At 40.0% G+C, this 27,080-nt stretch overlaps 1 protein-coding gene across 1 annotated transcript in view; it reads left to right on the top strand.

Moving 5' to 3' along the window:
* The window catches only part of MMP23B (matrix metallopeptidase 23B), a 141,357-nt gene that overhangs the window by 13,374 nt on the left and 100,903 nt on the right, over positions 1-27,080 (top strand). Inside the window, exon 2 of the mRNA XM_085609498.1 lies at positions 16,731-16,897. Within this exon, the coding sequence (XP_085465624.1) occupies positions 16,731-16,897 (167 nt within the window). The remainder of the gene's footprint in view (positions 1-16,730; positions 16,898-27,080) is intronic.

Below are 27,080 nucleotides of genomic sequence, written 5' to 3'. Positions count from 1 at the left end.
AACTACTGGACGGATTCACACCATATATGCAAAAGGCACGAGTCTGAACTGAGTCAGTTACGCACCACAGAAAATCATCCATTTACACACTTGTACACCCACTCATCGTTCAACAGGCCTTTCCCTATATATATATTAAACATATTAAAATTGTTCAGAAACACATACTCAATGGATGATGTCATCAGTGATGTAATTTGAGATGTCATCAGTGATGTCATGAGTGATGTCACTGACCATGTCATGAGTGATGTAATATGTGACGTCATCAGCAGTGGATTGCGGGCGCGCGAGTTATAGTTAGCTGAACTAACTATAACGGGGGAATTTCATTGGTTTTTTACGAGTGAAATGTCCAGCTAACTATAACATGTGTGAAACCTTTGGTTTTTTCATTGAATTTCTAAGGTTTTTTAAATGCTAATTCCTAACTATAACGTGTGTGAAACCCATGGTTTTTTCAGTGAATTTGCAAGGTTTTTTAAATGCGAATTCCTAACTATAACGTGTGTGAAACCCATGGTTTTTTCAGTGAATTTGCAAGGTTTTTTAAATGCTAATTTTTTTTTTTTTCTTCTATTTTTTTTTACATATTTTTATTTTAATTTTCTATCCTTTTTTAAAGACTATGGTTAAATTTTTAAAATTCTATAATATGTTTTTTTTAATATATTTTATAAAATAAACATGTAAAATTTATTAGCAATACATTTTTTCCTTTTTTTTTATTTTTTTTTTAGTACGCGTACCGTAAGCTTACGGTAAGCGTACGGTTTACGCAACGTCCGTAATTTATCTACGCTGTTTGCGTATAGTTACGCAATTTGCGTAGCCGCGCGTCCTCCGCGTGGGACGCGTACGCGTGTACGCTACACGCGCACGTTACGCGGAAGTGTCGGGGAGTGACTGTTAAGCGCATGCGCGCAAGCGCGTGTCTTTTTTACGCGCATGCGTACTTTTGCCGTAAGCGTACGGTAGGTCATGTGATCATGAAACACAACTTTTGATTGGTTGAAACTACTTTCAGTTCTAGAACTCTCCTACACCACACCCATTCCCCTCATTTCTGCTTGTGATCCCTTAGGAGAAGGAGCTGGGTTGTCTTTGTGATACGATGGCAGAACAGCAGAGCCCTTCTGAGAGTGAGGCTAGCAGCACTACCTTGAGGCAGAGAGCGAGGAAACAAAAGACCTCTTACGTATGGGATTATTTTACTTTTCCAGAAGGCCAGCAAAAGGTAAATGCACCCTTAGTGACTTGCAAGCTGTGTAAGCGTGTACTTTCAAGAGGTAATCCTGACAGGAAGTATTCCTTTGGGAATCACACCATGATGAGACACCTTAAGGATGTACACAGAAGGACACGTGCTCGACTTACTGAAGGTAACCCTTCAGTAAATCAACCAAGCACATCCACAGCAGCTCAGCCTGGACCATCATCTGCAGAGCTGAGTCCTTCTTCTGCAGGTCAGGTGAGCCCTTCATCTGTGGGGGGAGCATCTCCTTTTTCTGGTCCTCTGGAAATTAACCCTCGGTTTGCGAGGGTTGAAGTACGGTGCGCCCATTGTCACGATCTAATTACTTATAGGGAGACCAGTTTTTCCCTAGTGAACAGTAAAATAGATCAGCACACTTGTCGTACCGTCTAATATTCCCAATCTTTCTTTCCTCTGTCCCTGCATGAACACAACGGCTCTTTTAAGAGCCAACCTTACCTTTCATCTATTTTTTATATATGTTTTTAAAAACTTTTTTTTTTTTTTTTTTTACCGTACGCGTACGGTACCCGTAATTTATTTTTTTTTTTTTTAAAAACACTAAAAATCAATTATCACATTACAAGGTCCTTGAGAGACTACAATTAAAAACTGCAAATGTGATTGTAGAGAAGTGGAAAAAAAGGAACCATGATACTATTGACTTACCATACTCGCTCAAAAAAATATTTATTCATTTGTTTTTTTTTAAAATTGCTTTAAAAATGGTTCTAGGTTTTGAAAATGTTCTATATCAATCTGAAAAAAAAGAAAAAAGTATTAATATTTTTTAAAACATTTTATAATACAGTACACATATTTACATATTTATCAAAAAATATTTTTGCCTTATTTTTGCTGTTTTCAGAATATATTGCATTTCACTATAAATTGTGAAAGCAATTGCATTCATCATTTAACAGCGGGCAAAAAAAAAATAACAATCTCAAAGATTGTATTAAAAAAGCCCAGAATCTCTTTTTACTTAAACTTAACAATATAGAAATGCATAATATTCTAAAAAATATCATCTAATATCAATACTTATTTCTTTAAAATACCGTCTGATATTTTTGTTTCAGAAGTATAATCACAATATTATATCTCAAATAACTCCACAATACATCTGGTTCCATTTTCTTTAGGCCAAATAGTAATTTTAAAATTCTTTTTTGATTAAATTTCCAATGGTAATCCAATAAAATTCTAAAGTTTAATTTGTACAGATCTCACCGATTCTCTGTAACATATTGGTTCCCGAAAGATTTATTAATAATTAAATAAGTCCACAATAGAATTGGTTACCTTTCCGCATGGCCAAATAGTAATTTAAAAAATCTTTTTTGAAAAAATTTCCAATGGCACTCCAATAACATTCCAAAATTTAAATTGTGCAGATGTTACCGATTTTCTCTAAATTTTTGGTTTTCGAAAGTTTCATTAAAAATTAAAAAAGTCCACATTACAATTGGTTATCTTTCCATTAGGCCAAATGATAATTTAAAAAATCTTTTTTTTTTTAAATTCCAATGGTAATCCAATAAAATGGTAAAATTGTTTTGTCCAGATCTTGCCAAGTCTCTCTAAAATTTAGGTTTCAGGAAGATTAGATAGGAATTTGCTAAATCAAAAGGCAAACGTTGCTTAAAAACCAATTGGGAATCATTACACAGTGTCCAGCCTTTTTCACATTTAAGATAAACTGTGTAATGTCCAGAAGTAACAGTAGGTCCTTCATGGAAAATTATTGCAACAGTTACAAAAGTTTTTCCTGAAATTGATAATTGCTGTCCTGTAAACTTCTTTATTAAAGTATCCAATTTTGAACCATCAGCTCTACATCGTTGCATCATTAAAATTACATACTGTCCGTATTCCTTTAAAATTAACGTTGAAAACATGTCAGATTGACACTCACCGCATTGCATGCTATGATTAGCATCTTTAACTAATTTAGCAAAAGTGACTGTTTTACTCTCTGGCAATGTCAAATAAATAAACCTTTCATTATCAACATTAGAGCCACATATATTATAACAGTTTTCACAACTATGTTCCCATTTATAAGAGAGACCAAATAAATTATCAATTGCAACTTCTTCTTCTTCCAGTACCTGAAGAAAATACATCAAAAATTCTTGTGTGTCTTGCTGTTCATTTTGAGAAAACTGTGTTCGTCCTGAACATACATCTAAAAGTTTTCTAATTTCAGTAGCACTTTCTATTTTAGTTTTATCAATACTCAGCTTTTCAAAAAGGAGACTCAGCTCAGAACAGAATCTTTTTCCCTGATTTACTATTATCTGCTCTTGCAAACTTTCCAGATAAAATGCAACATTCAGCACTACATTAGCGTAGCAGTTGACACCAGAGCTATTTTCAAAATGACATCCTACAACCTGTTCTTCTTTTTCCTTACTCTTTTTGCTTGCAATTACATCACTCCTCTTTTTTTTCTTCCTCTCTACATCTTCATTACAGATATTCTCATTTCTCCTTTTACGAGAAACTACACGTTTCTCCAACACAGGATACTGACCTAAATGAGGAGCATAGCTTCTTCTTAATCTATTATACTCCTTTACACAATTTGTATCAGCACTAACTTTTGAGTCATCAAAGTCTATCATGAATAAACCTGATAATGTTTTCACTTGTGACAAAGCAACATATGCCATACCTTCTTTGAACACAGTTGAACCAATGTTCACAAATGCACAATCTACAGTCAATCCTTGAGACTTGTGAATAGTTACAGCATATGCTAGCGAAAACGGAAACTGCTTCCTACGTACATATAAGTCTTTCACAAGCATGAAACGAACTGAACAACGACAAATGTCTTTAACTTCTTCTATCTGATCAAATTTTATTTTTAAACATTCAATTCCATCTTTTTTCTGATAATTAATAAAACCCACAACTCTTCCCATAGCTCCATTAACTAAACCCTTTTCAACATCCAAATTTCTCCTTAAAAATACTCTACAGTTCATGCAAACATATAGATTTTTTTCTAATCCAGCTGTTTTGGAAATGTTCTTCTCTAGTGAATCCAATTTATTTTTCAGTGTGCCTGTTAATGTGATAGTAATTCTTCCATCCTCAATTTTGTCCACTGCTTCCAATTTCCTGATCTCTTCCTTTTCCAATTTCAAAAGCTCCTCATTGAATATTGAGCATTCACGTAGAGTTGGCATTAAGCAGATGACACTTTTGTTTTCTGCAATGTTCTTGTATATCTTCTCTGCAACTATTTCTTCCTTTGGAAATAAATTATGTAGCAGCCGACTCTGTAATGCTTTTTTGCCAACTTCAGTGAGTAGTCCAATTCTGATATCTTTCAGAATACTTCCATATTCTTCATCGCTTGCTTGCCTCATATTAGTAGTAAGTTCCTTGTACTCAAAGAAGGACCAAATATTTGTATTTCCGATGCTTCCCAATGACTTCTTCGTGTCTTCATGTGTGACAGTATTAAACACTGGTTGTCCTTTAACTGGAGTAAGTTGCAAAAGATCTCCAAAAACTATGACGTGTTTTCCACCAAATAACATGTCATAGTCTGTCTTCAGAATTTGCTGCATTCTTAAATGCACAAAGGCAAGCATTAAGTTTGAAACCATGCTCACCTCATCAATAATGAGAACTTGCATCTTCTTCAATACTCTTGAAACTTCCAAGGATGCTTCTCCAGTTAGCTTGTTGTATTGTATTTTGTTCTCATGCTCCACTGGTAACATTAGCAAACGATGTAAAGTGATTCCTTTTATGTTATATGCTGCTAACCCAGTTGGAGCAGTAACCACACAAGACAAAGTAGAATCCGTTTTTTGCTGTAGGTAGCTTCTGATGACTTTAATTAGGAAACTTTTTCCAGTTCCAGCTTGTCCGCTTACATACATCCTGATTGGATGAAATGATGTGCATGAGCACTCTTTTTTTTCATGTAGAAATCCGTGATCAATTTTGTTTCTGATCTCTTCATAAATTTGTTGCTGCTCTTCATTCAGTTGTCTTTCCAAATTTTGTAAGTCTATAAATTCTTCTTGAGCTTGATTCATAGCCGTTTCCACTTCATTCATGGCTATTGATGCTTCATTTTCAACGATTGGTTGTCCTAGGGGATCTTGACTGAGTGTTCCTGAACTTTGGCTGTCCTGAGAACTGTCTCTAGCTATTTCTGCTGCAATTGTAGTTTCCTGTTCAATTTCTTCATTTAACATTTGCAGATAACTTGAGAATGTACTGCATTGTATGCTGTCTTTGCAAGCATTAAAAGAATCTTCATAGCTTTGAAATTCTCCCAGTAGTTCATCCTCTGTACGCCATGGTTTAAACAACTGTAAAAGAGCCAAGTAGTAAAATTCCTTCTTGTCAGTAGTGTCGCAACTCAGCTTCCTGTGATTTATCAAACTTCCTTTTGTTTGCTTCACCAAACATCCTTCCTCACCAATGACTTTATATTTTCCATTGTTGATGTCTTCTGCGGCTTTCCGTGAATAAATGTAGTTCTGCAGCACTTCATAGAGACACATGTTCTCCAGATGTTGACTTCTCTTGGGATAATATGTGTCCAACATGTTTGATTTCAAAATATCTGTACTTTCTGGGTCATTCTCGGCCAAATATTCAATTTTCAGTACCCGATTTCTCATTGCTGCAAGGCCTAAACTTGCCCAAATTATTCTTCTTGATTTCGAGTAGAGACTTGCAGAAGATAACCTATCTGAACATTCGTAGGATCCAATTTCTCGATGCGATAACATCTTCAAACTGAAACTGTACAGCTTCTTACTGACAGTCTTCTCGTGAGAAATCTCTTCCCACATTTCCTTCAATTCTGTTTTTTCTGATTTCGTAATGTAAGACGTTACATATCGAGCAACAGCAATGGAATGGTCAGCTACATACTGTATATCCATGTTAGCGTTCCACATGGATAAAATGACTGGGTTGTAGTCATTTATATTTTTTGATTCTTCTTTTCTTTTTAGGTTGTAGGTATTCTTAGGTGATTTTCTTGTGATAGTATGTCTCACAGCTGACATAAAACTGTTTACTCTTCCATTTGAAAGAACAGGTCTAGGAAATCCAAATCGACATTTAGTGTAGTATTTATCTTTGCTCTTGTATTTCCGTCGACAGTATTTTCCACACCGATGACTTTGGAAACGTAAAACTTGCTCCTTTAACTTTTTCTCTTCTGTGCTTTTTGGTATAGCACATGTTGCATATTCTTCAATGTAAGATAACACTGCTTCATCAGTATCTGTTCCAAACTTTGGGGCATCCTTGATCCACAACAGCATATGAATATGAGGAGCACCTCTTGCCTGGTACTCGTTTCTCCAAAAGAAATCCACTACTTCTCCTAGAGGTGGATTTTTTTTATTGCAGATGAAGGACATCATAGCCTCAAATCTATGATTGAAATATCTGCAAACATTAACCGGATCCAATGACCACAGTTCTCCTGCTGTCTTGTTTTCGATGTTTTTAATGTTTGAATTTGCCTCTCGTAGAAAATCCAGTAAATCATCCCAAGCGTACTCGGCACAGCTTAGGGTAACGAACCATGTTGGTGTTCCTAAATTCCGTAACATGCATTTTAATTCACCATGGCGTTGGTACCAATATTCATTTGTCCCACGCTGACAAGCCATCAGATTGATCAGTTGTGTTTCCAAATGATCATCTCGGTGCTGCACTTTCTCCATAAAATCCTTAGCAGACACATTTTGTAAATGTACTCCACTTTTTAAAATGTGATTTACTGCATAAGACAGTGCAGACAAATCACTTTCAAATAAAAGATGGAACAAATAAGGAATACTTTGTCGAAATCTTGTAGTCCGATACTCAGAAGCTGGAATCTGTTCCGGACGTTCATCGTATCGTCCTCCTTTTCCTTTAGGAAACAGCTGGGGAAAACATCGAGCTTCCAAGCTCTCCTCCCATACACTCACGGGAGTTCCTTTTGCTTTCTTCATCTGAAAGAGATCAATATTGTCTCCCATAACTTCTTTTGAATGAAGAGGATGTATGCTAAAATGTTCATAAATTTCTTCTTCCTTTGACTTGTCCACTTTTTCAATTTGTCCAGTTGGTGTTTCTGTGTCTTCTTGTAAATCTTCTTCTTCTTCTTCTTCTTCTTCTTCTATATAAATTGATTCATACCATTTGTTATTCCTTTTCAAATACAAATTTGCTCTTTGTACTTTCCGCACATCTACCAGCTCCTGCCAAATCTTCTTATTCTTTGTAGGTACACCATTAACCAGAATAATTAATGGTTCAGTTTCCAAAGTATCCGCATCAATAGTTTCCATATTTTTTTTCAAATCCAAGGGCAAATACACCACTCTACCTTTTAAACCTCTCAGTAAATCTGAAGGAGGTAATTTACCAGTTTTGGGCTCCATACGTACTATGGTCTGGATGAGTATAGACTCATATGTATTTAATTCAGAAAGTTCAGCAGGAATAGCATCCAATTCTAAATTATTATGTACAGCTCTGGTCGGCATTCTATTTTCCTCTAACTTGTTGTAACAGTATTTACAAATACGCTGATCTTCACCCAATTCAAAACAATTTTCAAGAAATATAAATGTGGCAAAATCCTTCCACTTATAATTATCTTCATTTTCACTCTTTCTGTAGAGATCAACATTCCTAGTTTGTTTTCTATAATGAGTTCTGCGGCAACAAATACAAGTAAAATTTGGTCTTTCATTAGAGATTATTGCAAATTTTGTTATGTGATCATTAAATGTCTTACTTACAGAGGGTTCTACATTCTCTTCCACTTCTTCCTCATTTACTGTGTCCTTCTCTGCACTGTTTTGTTCAGGACCAAAGTAACAAAACTGAATTTCATCAACAACCTTCTCTACATCTGATACCGTTCCTCGGAACAGAGCCCTATTCAATTCATTTAACTTTATTGCTGGACTTTTAGCAAAATACAACCGTCTCACAAACTTTCTCATTTCAGTATGATGAACAGCCAGCATCCTAAAATGATGGAAAACACTATTACACACTTTTCTAGATAGACAAGCCAGAGAATGACCCTGCAAACCAGTATTCTCTCTCACTCTGCATGGATCCAGACTTTGAAGCACCTTAATCTTCTGTTTTATACTTTTTTTACTATATTCTCTTAGAAACTCACGAAATTTGTCAATAGATTCCTGACGCACAGTGCAAATACTACTACAATTCCAAGTGTACACTGGGGCTTTAGGACGTCTCCCCATAGCCTCATCCGCCATCACTTGTACCTCATCTCTTGGAACCATTATCTCCTTCTCCATTATGCAACCATTTTTCACTTCGTAAGCACGACCTCTGGTGTCAACTGCATGCAGCAAACTATTACTTTGAAAATAGCTCTCTTCATTAAAAAAAGGTTCACTACTTGAACTATGCATCCACTTTCCTAAAAACACTTTACAAAAGTTTGTTCTGTTCACTACTCTTTTCCTTTTGCTATGTGATTTCAGTACATTAACCATTTTGTCTAATGTACGCATCCTATTCAAAATTAAAATGAATAGTTTCCTTTTGAAATCTAATGCCTTTGCTGCAATGGCTTCAATTTCTTTTTTTCTCTTATAAAACTTAGCCTTTTGCTTATATTTCTTCACATCCTTTATCAAATTGGACATAACTCTTCTCTGAAACATTTTTCTACGTATCTCTTTAAACGCTGTTTTTCTGTTTATGTAAATCTTTTCAGTTGCAGAAGGTATATTTGCATTAACTAAATTCTCAATTTTTTCCTGTCCTTTTCTTTTCAAAACATTCTTTCCAGTACAGACATTTTGTACATTTTTCCTTTTTTTGAATATGTTTTTTAGAAATTGTTTTGTATGCTTACCAGAAGATTTTTTCTTTTTCCCAACATGAGCATCTTCTACTAACTTTGGTCCTCCAGTTGTCTTCAAATATAGGTTTTTTTGTGTTTTTTTTAACTCTGGATTTTGTAGGCATCTTAAATTTTGTTCACTGCTCTTCAGCAATACCTGAAAAAAACTAAAAAAAAAATCCTTTATTTTATTTAAATATATTACTACATTTCTTTTCACAATAGTCACAAAACGTAATTTCTTTGCCAATTTGAAAACACACTTATTACTCTTTTTTTTGGCAAGTGATAATCACTTTTACAGACTGACACGTTATAAATCCACTTTTCAGATTTTTTTAAAAGCACATGTCCAAACTGCTTTTTCAGACCACCACCATGTGTAACCTGGGTGACTGCCTACACTCCAGCAAGGGCAATCAGCCTTAGTGATGCTGAATGTATTTGCATTACTGACTGAAACCTCAAACCCCACTCACTTGTAAATACTGTGCATGATTCCACATGGTAAGCAGTTGGGTGTGTGCTAAGAGTCTGCTTCTGCACCAAAAAATGGCTCCCCCTTTTTCCTACTAATGCAACTGTGAAATCACCAGAGCAAAACGCAATAAATCTCTGCCTGTAATTCCTATTTGCATACAGAGTCATGTTTTCACATTAGTAACAAAACGAAATTTCTTTCCCAATTTGAAAGCACACTTACTGCTCTTTTTTTTGGCAAGTGATAATCACTTTTACAGACTGACACATTATGAATCCACTTTTCAGATTTTTTAAAAAGCCCATGTCCAGACTGCTTTTTCAGTCCACCACCATGTGTAACCTGGGTGACTGCCTACATACCAGCAAGGGCAACCAGCCTTAGTGATGCTGAATGTATTTGCATTACAGACTGAAACCTCAAACCCCACTCGCTTGTAAATACTGTGCATGATTCCACATGGAAAGCAGCTGGGTGTGTGCTAAGAGTCTGCTTCTGCACCAAAAAATGGCTCCCCCTTTTTCCTACTAATGCAACTGTGAAATCACCAGAGCAAAACGCAATAAATCTCTGCCTGTAATTCCTATATGCACACAGAGTCATGTTTTCACATTAGTCACAAAACGAAATTTCTTTGCCAATTTGAAAGCACACTTACTGCTCTTTTTTTTTGGCAAGTGATAATCACTTTTACAGACTGACACATTATGAATCCACTTTTCAGATTTTTTAAAAAGCACATGTCCAGACTGCTTTTTCAGACCACCACCATGTGTATCCTGGGTGACTGCCTACATACCAGCAAGGGCAACCAGCCTTAGTGATGCTGAATGTATTTGCATTACAGACTGAAACCTCAAACCCCACTCGCTTGTAAATACTGTGCATGATTCCACATGGAAAGCAGCTGGGTGTGTGCTAAGAGTCTGCTTCTGCACCAAAAAATGGCTCCCCCTTTTTCCTACTAATGCAACTGTGAAATCACCAGAGCAAAACGCAATAAATCTCTGCCTGTAATTCCTATTTGCACACAGAGTCATGTTTTCACATTAGTCACAAAACGAAATTTCTTTGCCAATTTGAAAGCACACTTACTGCTCTTTTTTTTTGGCAAGTGATAATCACTTTTACAGACTGACACATTATGAATCCACTTTTCAGATTTTTTTAAAAGCCCATGTCCAGACTGCTTTTTCAGACCACCACCATGTGTAACCTGGGTGACTGCCTACATACCAGCAAGGGCAACCAGCCTTAGTGATGCTGAATGTATTTGCATTACAGACTGAAACCTCAAACCCCACTCGCTTGTAAATACTGTGCATGATTCTACATGGAAAGCAGCTGGGTGTGTGCTAAGAGTCTGCTTCTGCACCAAAAAATCGCTCCCCCTTTTTCCTACTAATGCAAATATAAAATTACCAGAGTTGTACACAATAAATCTCTGCCTATATTTCCCAACATGTGTAACCTGGGTGACTGCCTACATTCCAGCAAGGGCAACCAGCCTTAGTGATGCTGAATGTATTTGCATTACTGAGTCCAACCTCAAACCCTTAAACTATTCTTTTTTTATACCAATACACCTTAATTTATCGTGAAAACATAGTCCATATTATTTTACATGTTCCTCACATTTAAATTTCTCCCAAAACAGAAAATAATAAACACAACTTCAACAAAAAGAATTACATTTCTATTATTCATTTCTTAATTTACCATATACATCTCCTCTCAAACTCTAAACTCACCTTTAAAATTAGTTAGTTGTGAAAGAAATGTGGCACTCAAACAGCAGATTATCAGAGCCAGGATCTCTGTTCGCTACACCTCTCTCCTCTCAGCAGAACCAGATAATGGCAAAGTTTCCCTCTATTTTTCCACACATATACATGTAAGTTTCAAATCTCAGTGCTTCCCCCTTTTTTTCAAATGTAATCACATATTTCTATTGGTTGAAAACCAACCCTTTCCCAAAAGTACCCTTCCCCCAACTTGACTTCAGCCTAGTACCCTTCCCCCAACTTGACTTCTGCCTGCTACCATAGCAACAGCTCATGGAACACTGCTGTGTGGAGTGAGGTCAGAAGTTCGCCAAACAATGTTTCAATTGCAAAGAGCAAGAGTGCTTGACTTTTCAAACCTAACAGCAAATCCATAGTACTGTTCTTCGGTAACACATTTTTCTGTACCAATACAAAACATGCTTCTATTAATTTACACATACAGCCTAGTTTTTATTCTAGAATGGTATGAAACAGCCAATCAGTTCTTTTTTTGTGAGAAAAAATATGTATGCCTCCATTTCCAAACTGTCTTTCTTTTCATATTGCCATTCTACTGAAAGACACCTCCTGAGTGCATCCAGTTCTCCTTTGAAGATGTTCACAGTGTGGATTGTAGGGCACAGCTATGTCTTCTGGAGTGAAAAGTATGCAGAGAAAACAGATATGGTGAGAGACCTTGCTTTGCCAAATGTAGACATTAAATGGATTGGTCAGAGAGGGTTAAAGTGGCACCAATTGATGCCATTGGTGAAATCCTTCATGCAAATCCAACACCCTGACCTCATAATAGTGCACTGTGGTGGCAATGACCTAGGCACTTTGACTGGGGTAGGTCTGGAAATGCTTATGAAGGACACCTTTGCACAACTGTTTTCACTTTTCCCTAAAACTGCCTTTGTGTTTTCCAACATATGCCAAAGGCAAAAATGGAACTGGTCCAATCATTTCTGTCCGCAGATTGACAAAGCAAGAAAGCACGTCAACAAATCTGTTTCTGCTTTCCTCCGTGACTATGGTATGGGTTCCATTTACCACAACAACTTGCGTTACGACATGCAAGACATTTATAGAGGAGATGGTGTGCACTTCAATGATGAAGGGAACAGAGTCTTCCTCTTGAACCTTAGACTCTGCATCGGTACTTACTTGTAGGTACCACTAAAAAATAACTTCATAAACACAACGGCTCTTTTTAGAGCCCCCTAATATCTAAACTCTTAAATCTGCATTTCATTTCTTTTATTTATTTTTTTTGTTACCGTACGCTTACCGTACGCGTACCCCGTGATTTTTTTTTAAAATCAATAAATGTTTTCTTTGTACTTTTCTGTCCTTCTTTGACCCCCTCACAAATGTAAGGGGGTCTGTAACTCTCCTCCTTGCCCCCTTTTCTTGTTATCACTCTTTTTTTTCTGAGTGAAACACACGAAATGGCGGCCGCCGCTTCCTGGTTTCGGCCGATTCGAATGTTTACTAAGATCTAAGAGCCAATCAGAATCGCGCTCGCGCACGCCACCGTACGCGTACGGTAAGCGTACCGTAAGCGTACCGTAAGCTGGCTCAGATATATATATATTGATTTAAAGGCTATTTTCTCAGAATCTACTGAACAGATTTACACCAAACCTACAAAAGGCACTTCCTTGACCTGAGGACTACCTCTCTGCCAAATTTCTAGTAATTCTGTTCAGCCGTTCGGGCTGTAGCCCTGTCTAAAGGTCCTATGGAAAAATGCATGGGAAAAACGCGTTTTGGGATCCCCCTTTTATCTCAGCCCCCGCTTGACGAATCCCCCCGAGACTTTCAGGGTAGGAGCGGAGCGTAGCGCCCCACCTATTTTGAGAAATTCGCGAGGATTCGTCGACCGGCGCCAAAGTTATTCAAAATAGAATGTTGCGGATTTCCTATGGAAACGTGGTCCTAACTATAACTACCTACTGGCGACCGCCAGTAGGTAATATATATATATATATATATATATATATATATATATATATATATATATATATATATATATATATACACCTTTACGAGAACGCTCCTTCTGGGACCAATAAACCCTTGGGAGGTGGCGCGTCTCCCGGCGGAGCAGGCCGGTAAAATTGTTCAAAGGCGCCGATGCACGCAAGTCTTCTTGCAGATAAAACGCACTCTCAGGGCAACGTGAAGGCCAAGAATTTGATTTATTTTTCTTTCCTCATCTCATATATGTATGTATGTATATATGTGTGTGTGTGTGTGTGTATACATATATATTATATATATATTTGTGTGTATATATATGTATAGGTTAAGGGGGACTATGCTGGTTAAACGTGCACACGTGTGCATGTGTGCAGGTTGCGTGTGTGAGACTACAGTTGTGTGCAGCTGGGTCTCTGCGCACAAGTAACATGTTGCAGAAGTGACTCTGCAAGGATTGGTGATAACCTAGGGTAGGCCTTATAATATAAGTGGGCATTCATAGTGTAGGTCTATTGGATTTACTGAGAAATCTGTGATGTTTTCACTGTATTATACATATAGGAGTAACCTGCCCTAAAGTACACTTTCGCTCCACTTAGGCCTAAAGGGTCCAAGGTACCAAACTGGGGTAAAACATGCACACTGAGTTTAAATTTGCAATTTCCAACACTATACATCAAAACCTTATGGGACATCAGGAATAGTCTTATTCCTCTTGCTCAGCCCATATTCAAAGTTAATTACTCTGCTCCCCAGCAGAGGGAACAGAGTCATCCCTACACAAAATGAGCAGTTATCAATGTTTGGTTCTTCTTGGGAAACAAAGGGTTGTAGGGAAAATCAGCTTCTGATAATTAGACTATCATACTGTACCAGGACTGGGACAGCCCACTAGGACAAAGGAGGGTCAGACCTCTGGAGCAAACAATGTAGGGGCTCGCCTTTGAAGTTTTGGTGTGAAGGCATCGGGCAGTGATATGATCTGTAGCCCTGAGAGTAGCTCTTTCCACAGAAAACCTGAAGCTGCCATTTTGGATTGCCCAAGAATGCTATGCAGAAGGGTTGGGACAAGGTTGGACGGAGGATGTGGAATTGCAGGCTTGGCCAGGAGTGCGCGGCCCTTAAAACCTTCGAAGCCCACTCAAAAACTCCTGCAAAAGAGAGAGACTGTTGAGAAGACCTTGAACCTGGGAGATGACAGTGACAGAAAAGATGCCCAGCTGGAAGGAGAAGACACCTGATACCCTGCAAAGATGGACAAAGGACATTGACACCAGTTAACCCCTGAACTAAGATGGGTCTCCTTACGGCCAGTGGTGCTTGTCCCCTTATGCCACACGAGAGCCAGTTGGGTGAAAAGGACGTGTTGAGGGACTCTAGGACCTCAATAGAAAAGACCGGGACTCCGGTGCCTCCTGAAGCGTAGTCCACAGAACAGCCATGAGTCTCGGGCCTTGGGAGTGCAAAAAGGACATTTTCCCAGGGGAAACAGGCAGCTCCAGGCTGCAGTACAGGAGGTGCCTTTGTGTGTTGGGGAGGCTCTTTGGATCGTGGGGCATTAAGCCTCTTGGGCTCTCTATATGGCTGAACCTGGGAGAGGTGTCTTTTTATTTCAAGCATTCTGGAGCTGGAGCTTTAGGTTCTTGAGTTCAACATCATCTTATGGCCTAGAGGTGGGGAAGACTCACTCACCTGTTGTTTCATTTCAAATGTGTTATTGACACTATAACAGTGAACAATGAGATTTTGCCTTTATAGTGAATGCCTGTGAGTATTAGTATTGGTTTTATTTATTTTACTGGTGTTGGGTTCAGTTGTGAAGTGGTTGATTTAATTAATGTGGTGACACCCTGACAAAGCCAGTAGGCCTGCTTTATATATACTGACACCCCTTATAATGTGTTTCCTTGACAAAGCATACTATGGTTATTATTATTAATTGTATGATCCCCTCAATGAAGCCAGTAGGCCTGCCTTATTTAAAATGACACTCCTTATACTGTGTTGTTGGATCTGGTATAGGTGGGGGTGCATTGGGATTTGGGTGGTTCAGAACCCATGAGGAGTGTAATGTGGGGGAACAACCTTTACAACGCAACTATTACAACGCACTACACTTACAACGCAATTTTTGCAACGCAACATCCACTACAACGCATTCCATTACATCGCATGACACTACAACGCATTTTTAAAAACTACCTTTACAACGCATTCCATTACATCGCATACTACCTTTACAACGCATACCATTACAACGCATAATATTACATTAAAACCCCTACACTATCCAACACTTACCCTACTGTTGCACCCCCTGGAGTTAGAATAGTAATTTTTACCCCTATACTATCCAACACTTACCCTACTGTTGCACCCCCTGGAGTTAGAATAGTAATTTTTACCCCTATACTATCCAACACTTACCCTACTGTTGCACCCCCTGGAGTTAGAATAGTAATTTTTACCCCTATATTATCCAACACTTATCCTACTGTTGCACCCCCTGGAGTAAGAATAGTAATTTTTACCCCTATACTATCCAATACTAACCTTAAATGCAATGTAATATTATGCGTTGTAATGGTATGCGTTGTAAAGGTAGTATGCGATGTAATGGAATGCGTTGTAAAGGTAGTTTTTAAAAATGCGTTGTAGTGTCATGCGATGTAATGGAATGCGCTGTAGTGGATGTTGCGTTGTAAAAAATGCGTTGTAAGTGCATGCGTTGTAAAAGTATGCGTTGTAACGACATACATCCGTAATGTGATATGAGGGTTTGACAAAAAGTATTTGTATTTACCTGATGTACATTTTGTAAAAATGTAATGCATAGTATTTAATAGTGTGTGTAGAGTGTGTGTACTAAAACTACATTTTCTTTTTGAAAGAAAGAGCACTGATTGGACGATTATTTGTTGAATGTTGTTGCATGCCAGAGAATTGGGCTTACTAGCCACATATCCTTCCCAGAGTAAGCCTTGGACTGCTCTGGCTCTGCTCTGAGAGAGCCAAATGTTATAAGGTGGTACTTGGTTCCCAGTAAAAAAAAAAATGCTGATTTATTACTTGGGCAGGACTCACATTCTTCGCAAATAACAACCCAATTTCTTGCATATAAACACTGACATACATATATACGTATAGAGAGCGAGTGATGATGCAGTTTTCCAGTGATCGAGAAAGCTATCTCTTCCACTGACTGATCAACAACACACATATGACATACCATGTTAAATTCACCTGATACTTGATTTAGTCAATAATTACCATAGTTAAGTGCCCGCATGTGCCCACTTTCCTGGCTGTGAGCTCTGTGCTGGGTACACCTGGTTAATGTCACTTTTTCTCTTCCTTCCTTCACAGGGAGAGACCGTACCCATCCCTGCTCTGGCCATAGTGCCTCATGCTTCTGAAACCACATCAGCAGATGCTCCAAGTGCTGCCTTTCACCTTCCTCCCCGCCTGCGAGCAAAGCGCTACACGCTGACCCCAGCACAGCTGAAATGGGACCACCTGAATTTGACCTACAAGTAGGTGATAATTCTGGTGCACACCTGGTACTCTGCCAACTGGGCTTTAATTCTAGGACTGAGTTTGTTTGCTTCTTAAACAAGGCAGCAGAATTTCTGCACTTCTTCATTGCTGATGCAGCACAGTATGGCTTCTGTGCTTTTGAAGCAGTTAGTATTTAGTATATTGGATTTCAGAAGTCAGCATTATTTTTTATCACTTAGTGTGGTTTTGGATCCGTGTTCCTTCTGTGTTTTTGTGGAAATGAGTACTTCTGTGTGTTTATAGCCACTCATACTGTCATGCTTTCATTACAGTCTGTACCTTTTATGTTGTTTGTAACAGTCTATATTATTTATGTAGATATATAGCAATACGTATTTATTTTCTAGTGTAGCATCAGTGTTGTGCCTGTGATTCTGTAGCAGTCAGTATCACATCTGTGCTTTTATAGTTGGCAGTGTTACTTCAGTAGTTTTACTGCATGTTGTGATGTTGCAACAGTCAGTATCGCTCTGTAGTTTTGTGGCTGTTATTATTTATATTGTTGTGTGGCTGTCAGTTGGGCTTCACCTGTTTTGTGTCAGTGGGTTTTGTTTTGTGGTTTGGCTCCATTTTAATTATTTCTGTGGTTTTTAACAATGTTGCTGTTTTGTAGTTGTCAGTATGTTTTTTTTGTAGCAATATGTATTGCTTTTGTAATTTGATGCTGTTGGTAATGTTATGGTTTTGAAGGAGTTGCTATCTAATTTCTTATTTTCTAGGAGCTACTGTAAGGACCAAGCGTAGAGTAGCAGGTAGTGCAGTAGTCTTTATTGTCATACAAGCCCTGACACCGAAGGCGTCTAATAAGAACATCAGGGTTCCTCCAACTGTCCACCAACTGTCACCCTCGCCCAAGTTTCTACGATGGAACATGAGGATGTCATAGAACACTGGGCGAGGGCTCGCGGCCAGGGGACTGTGCGGGGCAGGTCGCAAGACCTAAAAGGCAATACAGTACAAACAAAGCATATGTGAGATACAAACACAACACATCTCCTTATCAATATCAATTAGCAAAATAGGAATGAGAGAAGGAGGGAAAGGATGCGGGGGAAAGGAAAGAGTGGGTGCATGGTGTGAAAGCTAAATGAGGGATACATTCGAGAAAAAAGGTTCATCACATACAAAATCCTTTAACCCCTTGGGTAGAGATATTACTCTGCCGTGTCTGCTCACAACGGGTTCCCTAGCTATAGCCGTGTCAACATGGGAACCATGGGGGGGGGTGAACAAACATCAGTGGCTAGAGACGTACCAGCAGGATGAGTATCTGCAGCAATGAGTGTGGCGGAATCATCTGGAGAGCTAACAAGGGTTTCCTCGATAGACGTGTCATTGGTAAGGTAATCTTTGGAAGGATCACTCATGGGGGCTCATGGTCTAGCATCACCCTCTTCAGGGTTAGGACTTTCGCTGCAGTAATCATCCAAAAGCCACTCATAGCTGGAGGAGGAGGGGTTACTATGGAATTGGTGAGCCATAGTCCCATCCCCTCTGCACAAGGACAAGGATGAAAAATGCCACACTTTCCCGTCACTTAAGAGTGCGGAATTACAGAAGATCTTCTTTACTGTAAGGGGTTGTGAATAACGGCTAAGACCCTTCTTGACAAAACCACTCCTTTTAATCTGACCCAATCACCTACGCGAATGTTGACGAGTTTGCTTGCGTGTTTGGAATCGTAATATTTCTTACTAGTTTGTTGAGTGTGCGAAATTCTGCTGTTGACTTTCTCCATGGACCAGTTAGCTTTCTTTGGAGTTAACCAACCAACTGTGTCTTTGGTGATACGTGTTCTGCCTCTCAACAACACAAATGGGCTAGAACCGGTGGACTCATAGGGTGTGACACGGAAAGCCCATAAGTTGTGTGTTAATTCCTTCCTCCAGGAAAGGTCGTTCTAATTAGCTAGTTGTCCAATCCCTTTTATGACGCGATTGAATCTCTCTACTGCACCATTACCAGCTGGGTGGTACTGAGAGGTAGTTTTGTGAGAAATGCCATTATCGTTACCACATTTTTTAAAAATCTCAGAAATAAATTGTGGACCATTGTCGGTCACGATGCACTTGGGTAAACCTTCTCTCAAGAACAATGTTTTCAAGAACTTGATGATGGTTTTGGCATCAGCACTGTGTACGATTTCTACTTCGAGCCATTTGGAGAAATGGTCCACCAGAACAATAAGGAAGACTTGTTCACCACTTTCCCAAATGGGACCACAAATGTCCATACCCAATCTGGTCCATTGCATATTAGGATTAGACAGCGGTTGAAGTGGTGGCCTAAAAGTGCGCTGGGACTTGTCAGAGTTCTCACAAGCCGGGCAGTTCCTCACCCTCCTTTCTATTTCAAGGTCCAACCCTGGCCACCAATATGAGTTTTTAACTCTACTTTTTGTTTTGCCAATACCTAGATGCCCTTCGTGGCAAATGTAAATTGTAAAATTGATACTTGTATAGCGCACTACTCACCCGCAAGGGTCTCAAGGCGCTTGTACGAATACCGCTGTGGAACCCATCCTGGCTTTCCCTGTGAGGCGTCCATCCCTGGGCACCCCCAAGGTGGAGGCCAGGCATCCTTAGCGTTGTGGGGGCCGTTGTGGAGATTAAGCAAGCTATTGCCCAGAGTTGCAGAGTGGGACTCCATGATTGGAATAGCACCGAGGCGAGAATTATCAGGTCCGTGGAATTTTGAGCCCAAGACCCGCCGAGGCGGGGAATTGAACTCTGGTCCCGGGCTAGACCTCTGCATCAGGGTCTGCCGCTCTAATCATTGAGCCACACTTCTCCACAAATGTCAAGTAGTTTGGACCGGAGTGAGGTAGGGGGTATGACCTTGCCAGGAGAAGGCCTCCTTCGAAAGACAGTTTGTGCCTTAACTCCCAGAAAGTGCGTAAGTGGTGAGGTAAATGTCTTTTAATGGGCCAACTATCAGTAATATACTTTCCCACATGGCACAAAATGGTATCAGTTTTTTGGGCCGACAACCAATCATGTTGTGAAATACAGGGTACCTCATCAAGTATGTTAGCCACACAGAAGGATTCAATGTCTACGGTGGAATCACTCATATAAGGTAAGGGTACATGTTGTACATTATAATTGTAGTCCATCATCCTGACTGATATGCGTGCAAGGCGGGGAGAGGCACTTTGTAAACCTTTAGTGGTTAGGACCTTGAGCAGGGATTTATGATCAATTCTTAGGGTAATGTGAAATCCCCAAATGTACTGTCTAAAGTGTTCTAAACCCCATGCGCATGCCAAAGCCTCATGCTCTATAACTGAGTATCTCTCCTCTAGAGGTGTGATGGAGCGTGAGGTAAATGCAACAGTCCTTTCATTGCCTAAGTTGTCGATCTGGCTTAAGAAAGCTCCAAAACCCCTACCGCTGGCATCAGTGGTGACGATACTGTGTAAGGAGGGGTTAAAACCTTGTAAAGGTGGGGCATTGCAAATGTCATTTTTGATATTAGTGAATGCCTCCTCACAACTGTCAGACCACACAAATGTACACCCCTGTTTCATAAGCTGTCTAAATGAGAAAGTCTTAGAAGAGAAGTCTTGAACAAACTTTGCATAAAATTCAGATAACCCCAGAAAGGCTTTAACTTCATCTTTGTTTTTAAGGGAGGGGGCCTATCTTATAGCGGATAACACCCCTTTTTTAGGTTTAATGCCTTCCCCACAAATTTCGTGTCCCAAATAAGTGACACTGGTCTTAGCGGATTTTCATTTGGGAATGTCAGCGGTGAGACCGTAATTCTCCAAGGTCCGTAGCACTCCGCTTAGACTAGCGTCATGCTCCTCCCTGCTGACTCCCATGACCATAATGTCGTCTTGAAAAATCAGTAGGTTGGGCTCGTCTTTAAATAATATGTGCAAAAGTCTTTGAAACATGGACGCAGCAGAGGACAGTCCAAAGGGAACCCTTTTAAACCTAAAACACCCGAAGGGTGTTACAAAAGTAGTGAGGCATCTGCTGTCGGGGTGTAGTGCAACCTGATGGTATGCTGTCGTGAGGTCAATAGTGGAAAACCACCTAATGCCACTGGTAGGAGACAACATCTCACTAATCCTTGGTAAGGGGTACTGGTTAATGAGGATGTTTTTATTAAGGTCGTGGAGGTCCACACACAAACGGAGTTTGCCATTAGATTTTTTGACTCTACAGGTTCAATAAAGCCAGAACTCTGCAGTTTAATGAGTTCAAATTTGACTTCCTCTCTGATGGAGAAAGGGATATTCCTGGATTTGTGTATGCAAGGGACCACGTTTTTTTTTAGTTCAATCTTATGATGGAATCCTTTCAATTTCCCTATCTTCTCTGAAAATAGGCGGGGAAACCTTTTAACAATGACATTTTTATACTCCTCCTCGGATTGTAATGAAAGTACAGGATCTGGGCTGTTGGGGTCCAGGATTATCCCTAGTTTTCACTGGTCCATCCACCCTAGTACTGAAGGACCGATGGCAGATACATACAACTTGCTTACAGTGCGTCGGTCTTTGAATAGGAAAGTTAGTTCCTTGTAGCCCAAGACATTGATGGGTTCTCCTGTAAATGTTTGAGGGGAAATGTCAGGATTAGCAAGATAACGGCCCAACGCAGGTACAAACCTTTCCTCCCAAACGCTCTTGTTAACGATAGTATAGGGTGACCCTGAATCTGCTACAATGGAAATGTCCACCCCACCAATATTAAGCTCACACATAGGTTTTTTACTCATGCCCTTCACATTAGGAACATCATCACTAACAAGTAGTACAAGAGGTTCATGTCCTTATCCTCGGAAGAATCTAATTCATCATATTCATCAACTATCTTTACATTAGAGTTCTTTCTTTGTTTCCTTTGACACTGTTTAACAAAATGGCCAAATATTCCACATTTAGTACATTTCTGCTTAAGGGCAGGGCATGTTTTATTGTTTGCTGAGTGGAATCTGCTTCCGCATCTAAAACCTTTCCTGTTTCCAGTCAACATGGCTCTGGGAGTAGAATCTTTCCTTTGGCTAGAATCAGGAATGGATTTCTGAGCGGTGTTTTTAAAGTTCTTTACCCTTGCTAATATGGGTTGTTCTTATCCCTCCGGTTTATGCCTGTCTTCCGAAAGGACAGCCTTAGTATACCTCCCAGTAAGTTCTGCCCTTTTGACAATGTCAATGACTTCTTGAAGGGGGGCCTCCCCTTTAGCCCACAACTTTTCCTGGATGTCACGATTGGCAGCTCGCATAACTATTTGGTCGCGAATAAATTCATCATGCAACTCACCAAATCTACAGGATAAAGCTAGATTCTTAAGTGCAGAGATAAAGTCTATAATGGACTCTTCCGAACTTTGTTTGCGATGGAAGAATTTGAACCTATGGACTGATACACAGACAGTGGCTTTAAAATAATTTGTTAGATCCTCTAGAGCATTGGCGTAACCGTCACCATGACTTGCTGGTCTGGGTTTTTTATTGATGCGGTTGTAAATTTTCATAGTTTGCGTGCCCAAGCAGTGCAGTAGAATCTTCTTCTTCCTCCCTGAAGTTAGCTCTTCACCATCCTCCTCAAAAGTGGAGTTGTAGTTTTCAAAGTATTTGCGCCAGTCTTCCCATTTAAGAGAAGAATCGCCTGACGCGGGTATGAAAGGTTGAGAAAGGGAAAGGTTCTAAACATTACCTGATGCCATGGAGTAGCAGGAGAGAAAAGAGAGAGATAGAGAAAAAGAGAAAAAGAAATGGACACAAAGGTGAATAGTAATGATAGAGTAAGATATATGTGGAAGGTTGAATAGTAGAGGAGTAGTAGAGCATAGAATGAATAAGAAAATAAAGTGAAGTACTGAGTAGGGTAACTAGAATAAAGCTCCCAAAAATCTCTGGATGGGAAGTGGTTCGCTTTGAAGAATGGTGTTTAAGAGATGCAAGAAGCAGGGTGTGCACCACTAAAGTATCCCAGGGGTGAATTTGATGTGAGAAACAAGTAATTCCCAAGAACAACAAAGTATTTAAAGTGTGCGTATCACTGATGACGAGACGCACAAAAAAGTGTGTGCATCACTGAAAGAAGTATTGCGAAAATTTGAAGTGCACTGTGAAGACAAAAGGAAAGTGTAATTGTCACTGAAGAATAGCGAAGACGTCGGTAAAATTGTTCTCAAAATGGCCGCTGGGTGGTAAACTTGTAGCCCAAGAGAAAATGGCTGACATCTTCTTGCATTCCGGTGACGTCACAAGTGTGCAACAAGGCCACAGATGAGATCCTGAGGTGAATCGCCAGCACCGTGTAACTGAGGCAACACAGAGTAGCGTCAGAAAGAGAGACTGTCTCGCAGCAGGAGTTTTTATTTCCTTTGCGTTGAGCCAAATTCGTTGATGCGTGAATAGAAGGAGACAGAGTCACTTTGGCATAGACCACACCACGAGCAACTAGGGATCCGAAGTACCAGAATAGGAGACAGTGGTGAGTGAAAGATCCCCAAGGCTTGGTAAAGAGACAGCGCAAGGATGAAGCGACTCTCATAAAGCATGGATCTCACCGTGCACACTTGAAGAACTGGAGGTAGGTGCTGTGTGATAAGTACATCCTATAGGTTCACACCCCTGGATAGCCGAATGAAGGTAAAGCAACGCAGGATCAGAATTTTTGACGCCTTCAAAGATATGACCACGGAGAGGAAAATTCTCCAAGCAGGCAGAGGTGTGCAGGGGACACACGCAGTTCCGTTGTGGTGGCAGGGCACTCGTCGCCAAAATTGTAAAGACCAAGCGTAGAGTAGCAGGTAGTGCAGTAGTCTTTATTGTAGTACAAGCCCTGACACCGAAGGTGTCTAATAAGAACAACAGGGTTCCTCTAACTGTCCACCAACTGTCACCCTCGCCCAAGGTTCTACGATGGAACATGGGGACGTCATAGAACACTGGGCGAGGGCTTGCGGCCAGGGGACAGCGCGAGGCAGGTCGCGAGACCTATAAGGCAATACAGTACAAACAAAGTATATGTGAGATACAAACACACCAGCTACTTGTTTCTAAAGCAGGCAATACTGCACCTGGGGTTTTGTAGTACTTTGCACTTTTGTTGTTATAAAGCAATCATTCACTGAGAGTGATGATAGCAGTTTGTTCTCTATCTGCAGTTTTGAAGCAATCAATTCTGCCGCTTTGTTTGGTAGTAGATATTTAGTGGTTTGTAGCCGTCAGTGTGCTTCTTTGTGTTTTCTAGTAGTCGATATTGCTTCTGTGATTTCGTAGCTTGTTGATACTGCTTGTGTGATTGGGCAGGAGTCTGTCTACTTCTCCATGTCGTTTTCTGAAATTCCTAACTGCAACAAGGGTTCTGGAACGTTCTTTTGCAGATTATACCTTTGCAATAAGTAGTTTGACCTGTTTTGAACTTCTCTTGGCCGTCTCTGCAGTCTGCACGCGGGTTTCTCCCACTAGTCTGGCGGTTTCACTTGCCAACAGAAAGCCTAGATTGTCAGCTCCAGGCAAATCCAGAATTACTGTAACCCGAAGCCTTCCCATCCTTCCCCCCACAGGCTCCTCTCGAACCACAGCGACTGCTCATGGCTCCCACATTTTTAACCGCTTTGTAGCTTTACGATTTACTTCGGTGTTTATAGATCCAAACAAGCATTGGCAATGCCAAAATGCCTGGCTTTAAAAGAATGTTGGATAGTAATGTTGTGCATGGGAATGAATATGTATTTGTGCGGAAGCAAAGCACTGTTAAATAATCTAGGTTAAAAGGTCAGGTGACAGTTGCACTGTCAAGCCAGACCTAAAAATTCATATAGGTTAATGACTGCCCTTCTCCCATCTGTGCCTCTGCCAGAGAAAAACAAACCTTTTCAATGCAATCGGTCTCGTATTTGCGATCATTTAAGCTATTAGCATTGTCAATGAGCATGCTTTTATTTATGTGCTTTTAAAAACACATAAGTAAAAGGCATTGTGATTTTTAATGCCAATAGCTCAAACTCTGGCAAAATGCGTGACGACATTTAATGGTGGATGCGCCCCTTTCTTTAGACGCTGCTCCCGCATTCAGGTTACAGTGAGCAGCATCTAAAGATAGCGGCACAGCCAACAATAAAGTGAAAGTGCGTATGGGGTACTTTCACCCAAAGTTTTTAAAAAAATGATTAATTAAGAAAGCTTCTATAGCATGGCCACTAGCGTGAATGTGGCCAGTGCTGTTAATGAAATAAATAAATATGCGCACCAGCTAATGTGAAAGTGGCTCATGCTGTAAAATAAATAATTAAATAGTATTGGCCACTAAAGTGAAAGCTGACCTCAACATTAATTAAATAAGTGTGCGCGCTATAGTTAAAGTGGACCGTGCTGTAATTTAAATAAATACATTACTGAAAGCGTGCAGCGTGTTGTGATGGCCTGGGTGGAATAGGGGAACATCATTAAAGAAAATAGTGCTCACCGACTTAAAAAGCACAGCGTGTAATGACAAAAGTAAAAAGTCCCGTCGTTATGGGAGGTTACAGATGCGGAGAAGGCGGAACCAAGTAAGGACTATTAAGCCTATTTACAAATGAAAAGCAACAATTTCACAAGGACAGTAACAGGAGCCAATTGAAAAGATGGGCGTGGAATTGGCAGCGCTACTACGCCTAACCTTAATACAGCATGCCTTGCAGAGCAGCACAAGCGCTGCTCATGCTCGACCTAACAAATAAATTATGTAGATAGCTAAGGCACTTCAAAAGCATTACAGTGACATGTGTGTGCTCCTCAAAGGTTAAGCTCAGGTAGCTGAAAAAACAAGCCAAATGATCACAGTTGCATGGACGGCAAGCACTTTTTCTGTGGAAGCACACAAGTTCTGCCCAATCAAAACATGTACTCTGGCCTCCCAACATTTGGGCAGAGCCAAATCCCCTCTCCTGGTAATACTCACATAATTGTTTGGCGACAGGTGGGCTGTCAAGCCAGACCACAAAAATGAGGGCTGCACAAACATCCAGACTCATCGCTCAGCCTTAGGCAACACCAGAGGCCCTCACTTACCAGCTCCGTTTCTTTTCCATGTTATGGGTTTCTCCTGTACCCACCTTTACTGCCATTTCCTTGAAGTAATGCTTCTGTCAAGATGGTTTAAGCCAGTTAAACTCGGCCTGCTGACATCTACTGTTCTTCAGGTTATGAGGTCCAATCCTTATGGCAAGAGCAGTTCAGCCCTTCAACCTTGCGAAGTTGGTAACTTGGGTACAATTAAATTCAGTAGGTTTACCCCGTTATTTACAGCGAACAAAACAACCAAAGTGTTGTTTAACACACTATGTAAAACAAGCTATATTACTCCCAAGGCCCCTTCTCCCTTTGTTCTATGCAAGTATCACTGATGAGCTCAACTCTATGTATTCATTCATGTACCTGAGGAATTCCATCACAGGAACTTCTCCCCTGTCCTCAGTGGTACCCAGTTACAAGTTTAAATCCTTGCATCTGCCTCACCAGATTGCCTTTTATTAATTGGCACTTCAGTAGCGCACAATCTGTTAATAGTAGCTATAGAATCGCAGTACCTCGCAGTAATCCAGCATGTGTCTTTCCAAACACTTCCATCGCAGACTGAAGTCGGGATCAGTTTTCTGCAAGTGTGTAGTCAGTAGTGTGTGTGTATAGGTCAGTTTTTTTTTTTTTTTTTGAAAAACCTTTATTGACATTGCAAATAAAGACAAGTATGGGCCTACAACCCTCGGGGCCGGCCGCTAAGCAGTGAAAGTAACAGCAAACAGATTTTAATCACATGTAGTACCTCGGGAAGCAGATTTTCCATGCTAGTATTCTCTTGTCCACCGAATAGCCCAAGAGGGGAATCAGGATATAAAAGGTTTTCATTTTATAATAAGGGATAGAAGGATCAGGTGCCAATCAAGTTCTCAGCAGCGAAAAAAGGCAGGCAGAATAATGAACGTCAACAATAAATGGCAATCTATCAAGTCAATGGCGCAGAAACAGAAGGTTCAGGATGTGGAGGAATATCAAGAGCCGTTTGCGCCTGCAGTCTCCTGCCCTAGGACCGAGAAAACCCCACTGAAATGAGGCACAAATGAAAAGCAATGATTGGCCACGAAGGACACCTACCGCACTGACCCCAGAAAAAGACAAAGAAGAATAAGAAAAGAAAAAGGAGGCCATAGA

The sequence above is a fragment of the Triturus cristatus genome, chromosome 1_2 (genome assembly GCF_964204655.1).
Source record: "Triturus cristatus chromosome 1_2, aTriCri1.1, whole genome shotgun sequence".
NCBI classification, from domain to species: Eukaryota; Metazoa; Chordata; class Amphibia; order Caudata; family Salamandridae; genus Triturus; species Triturus cristatus.
The sequence above is the reverse complement of the archived record's forward strand: the minus strand, read 5'-3'. Positions and strand labels throughout refer to the sequence as shown.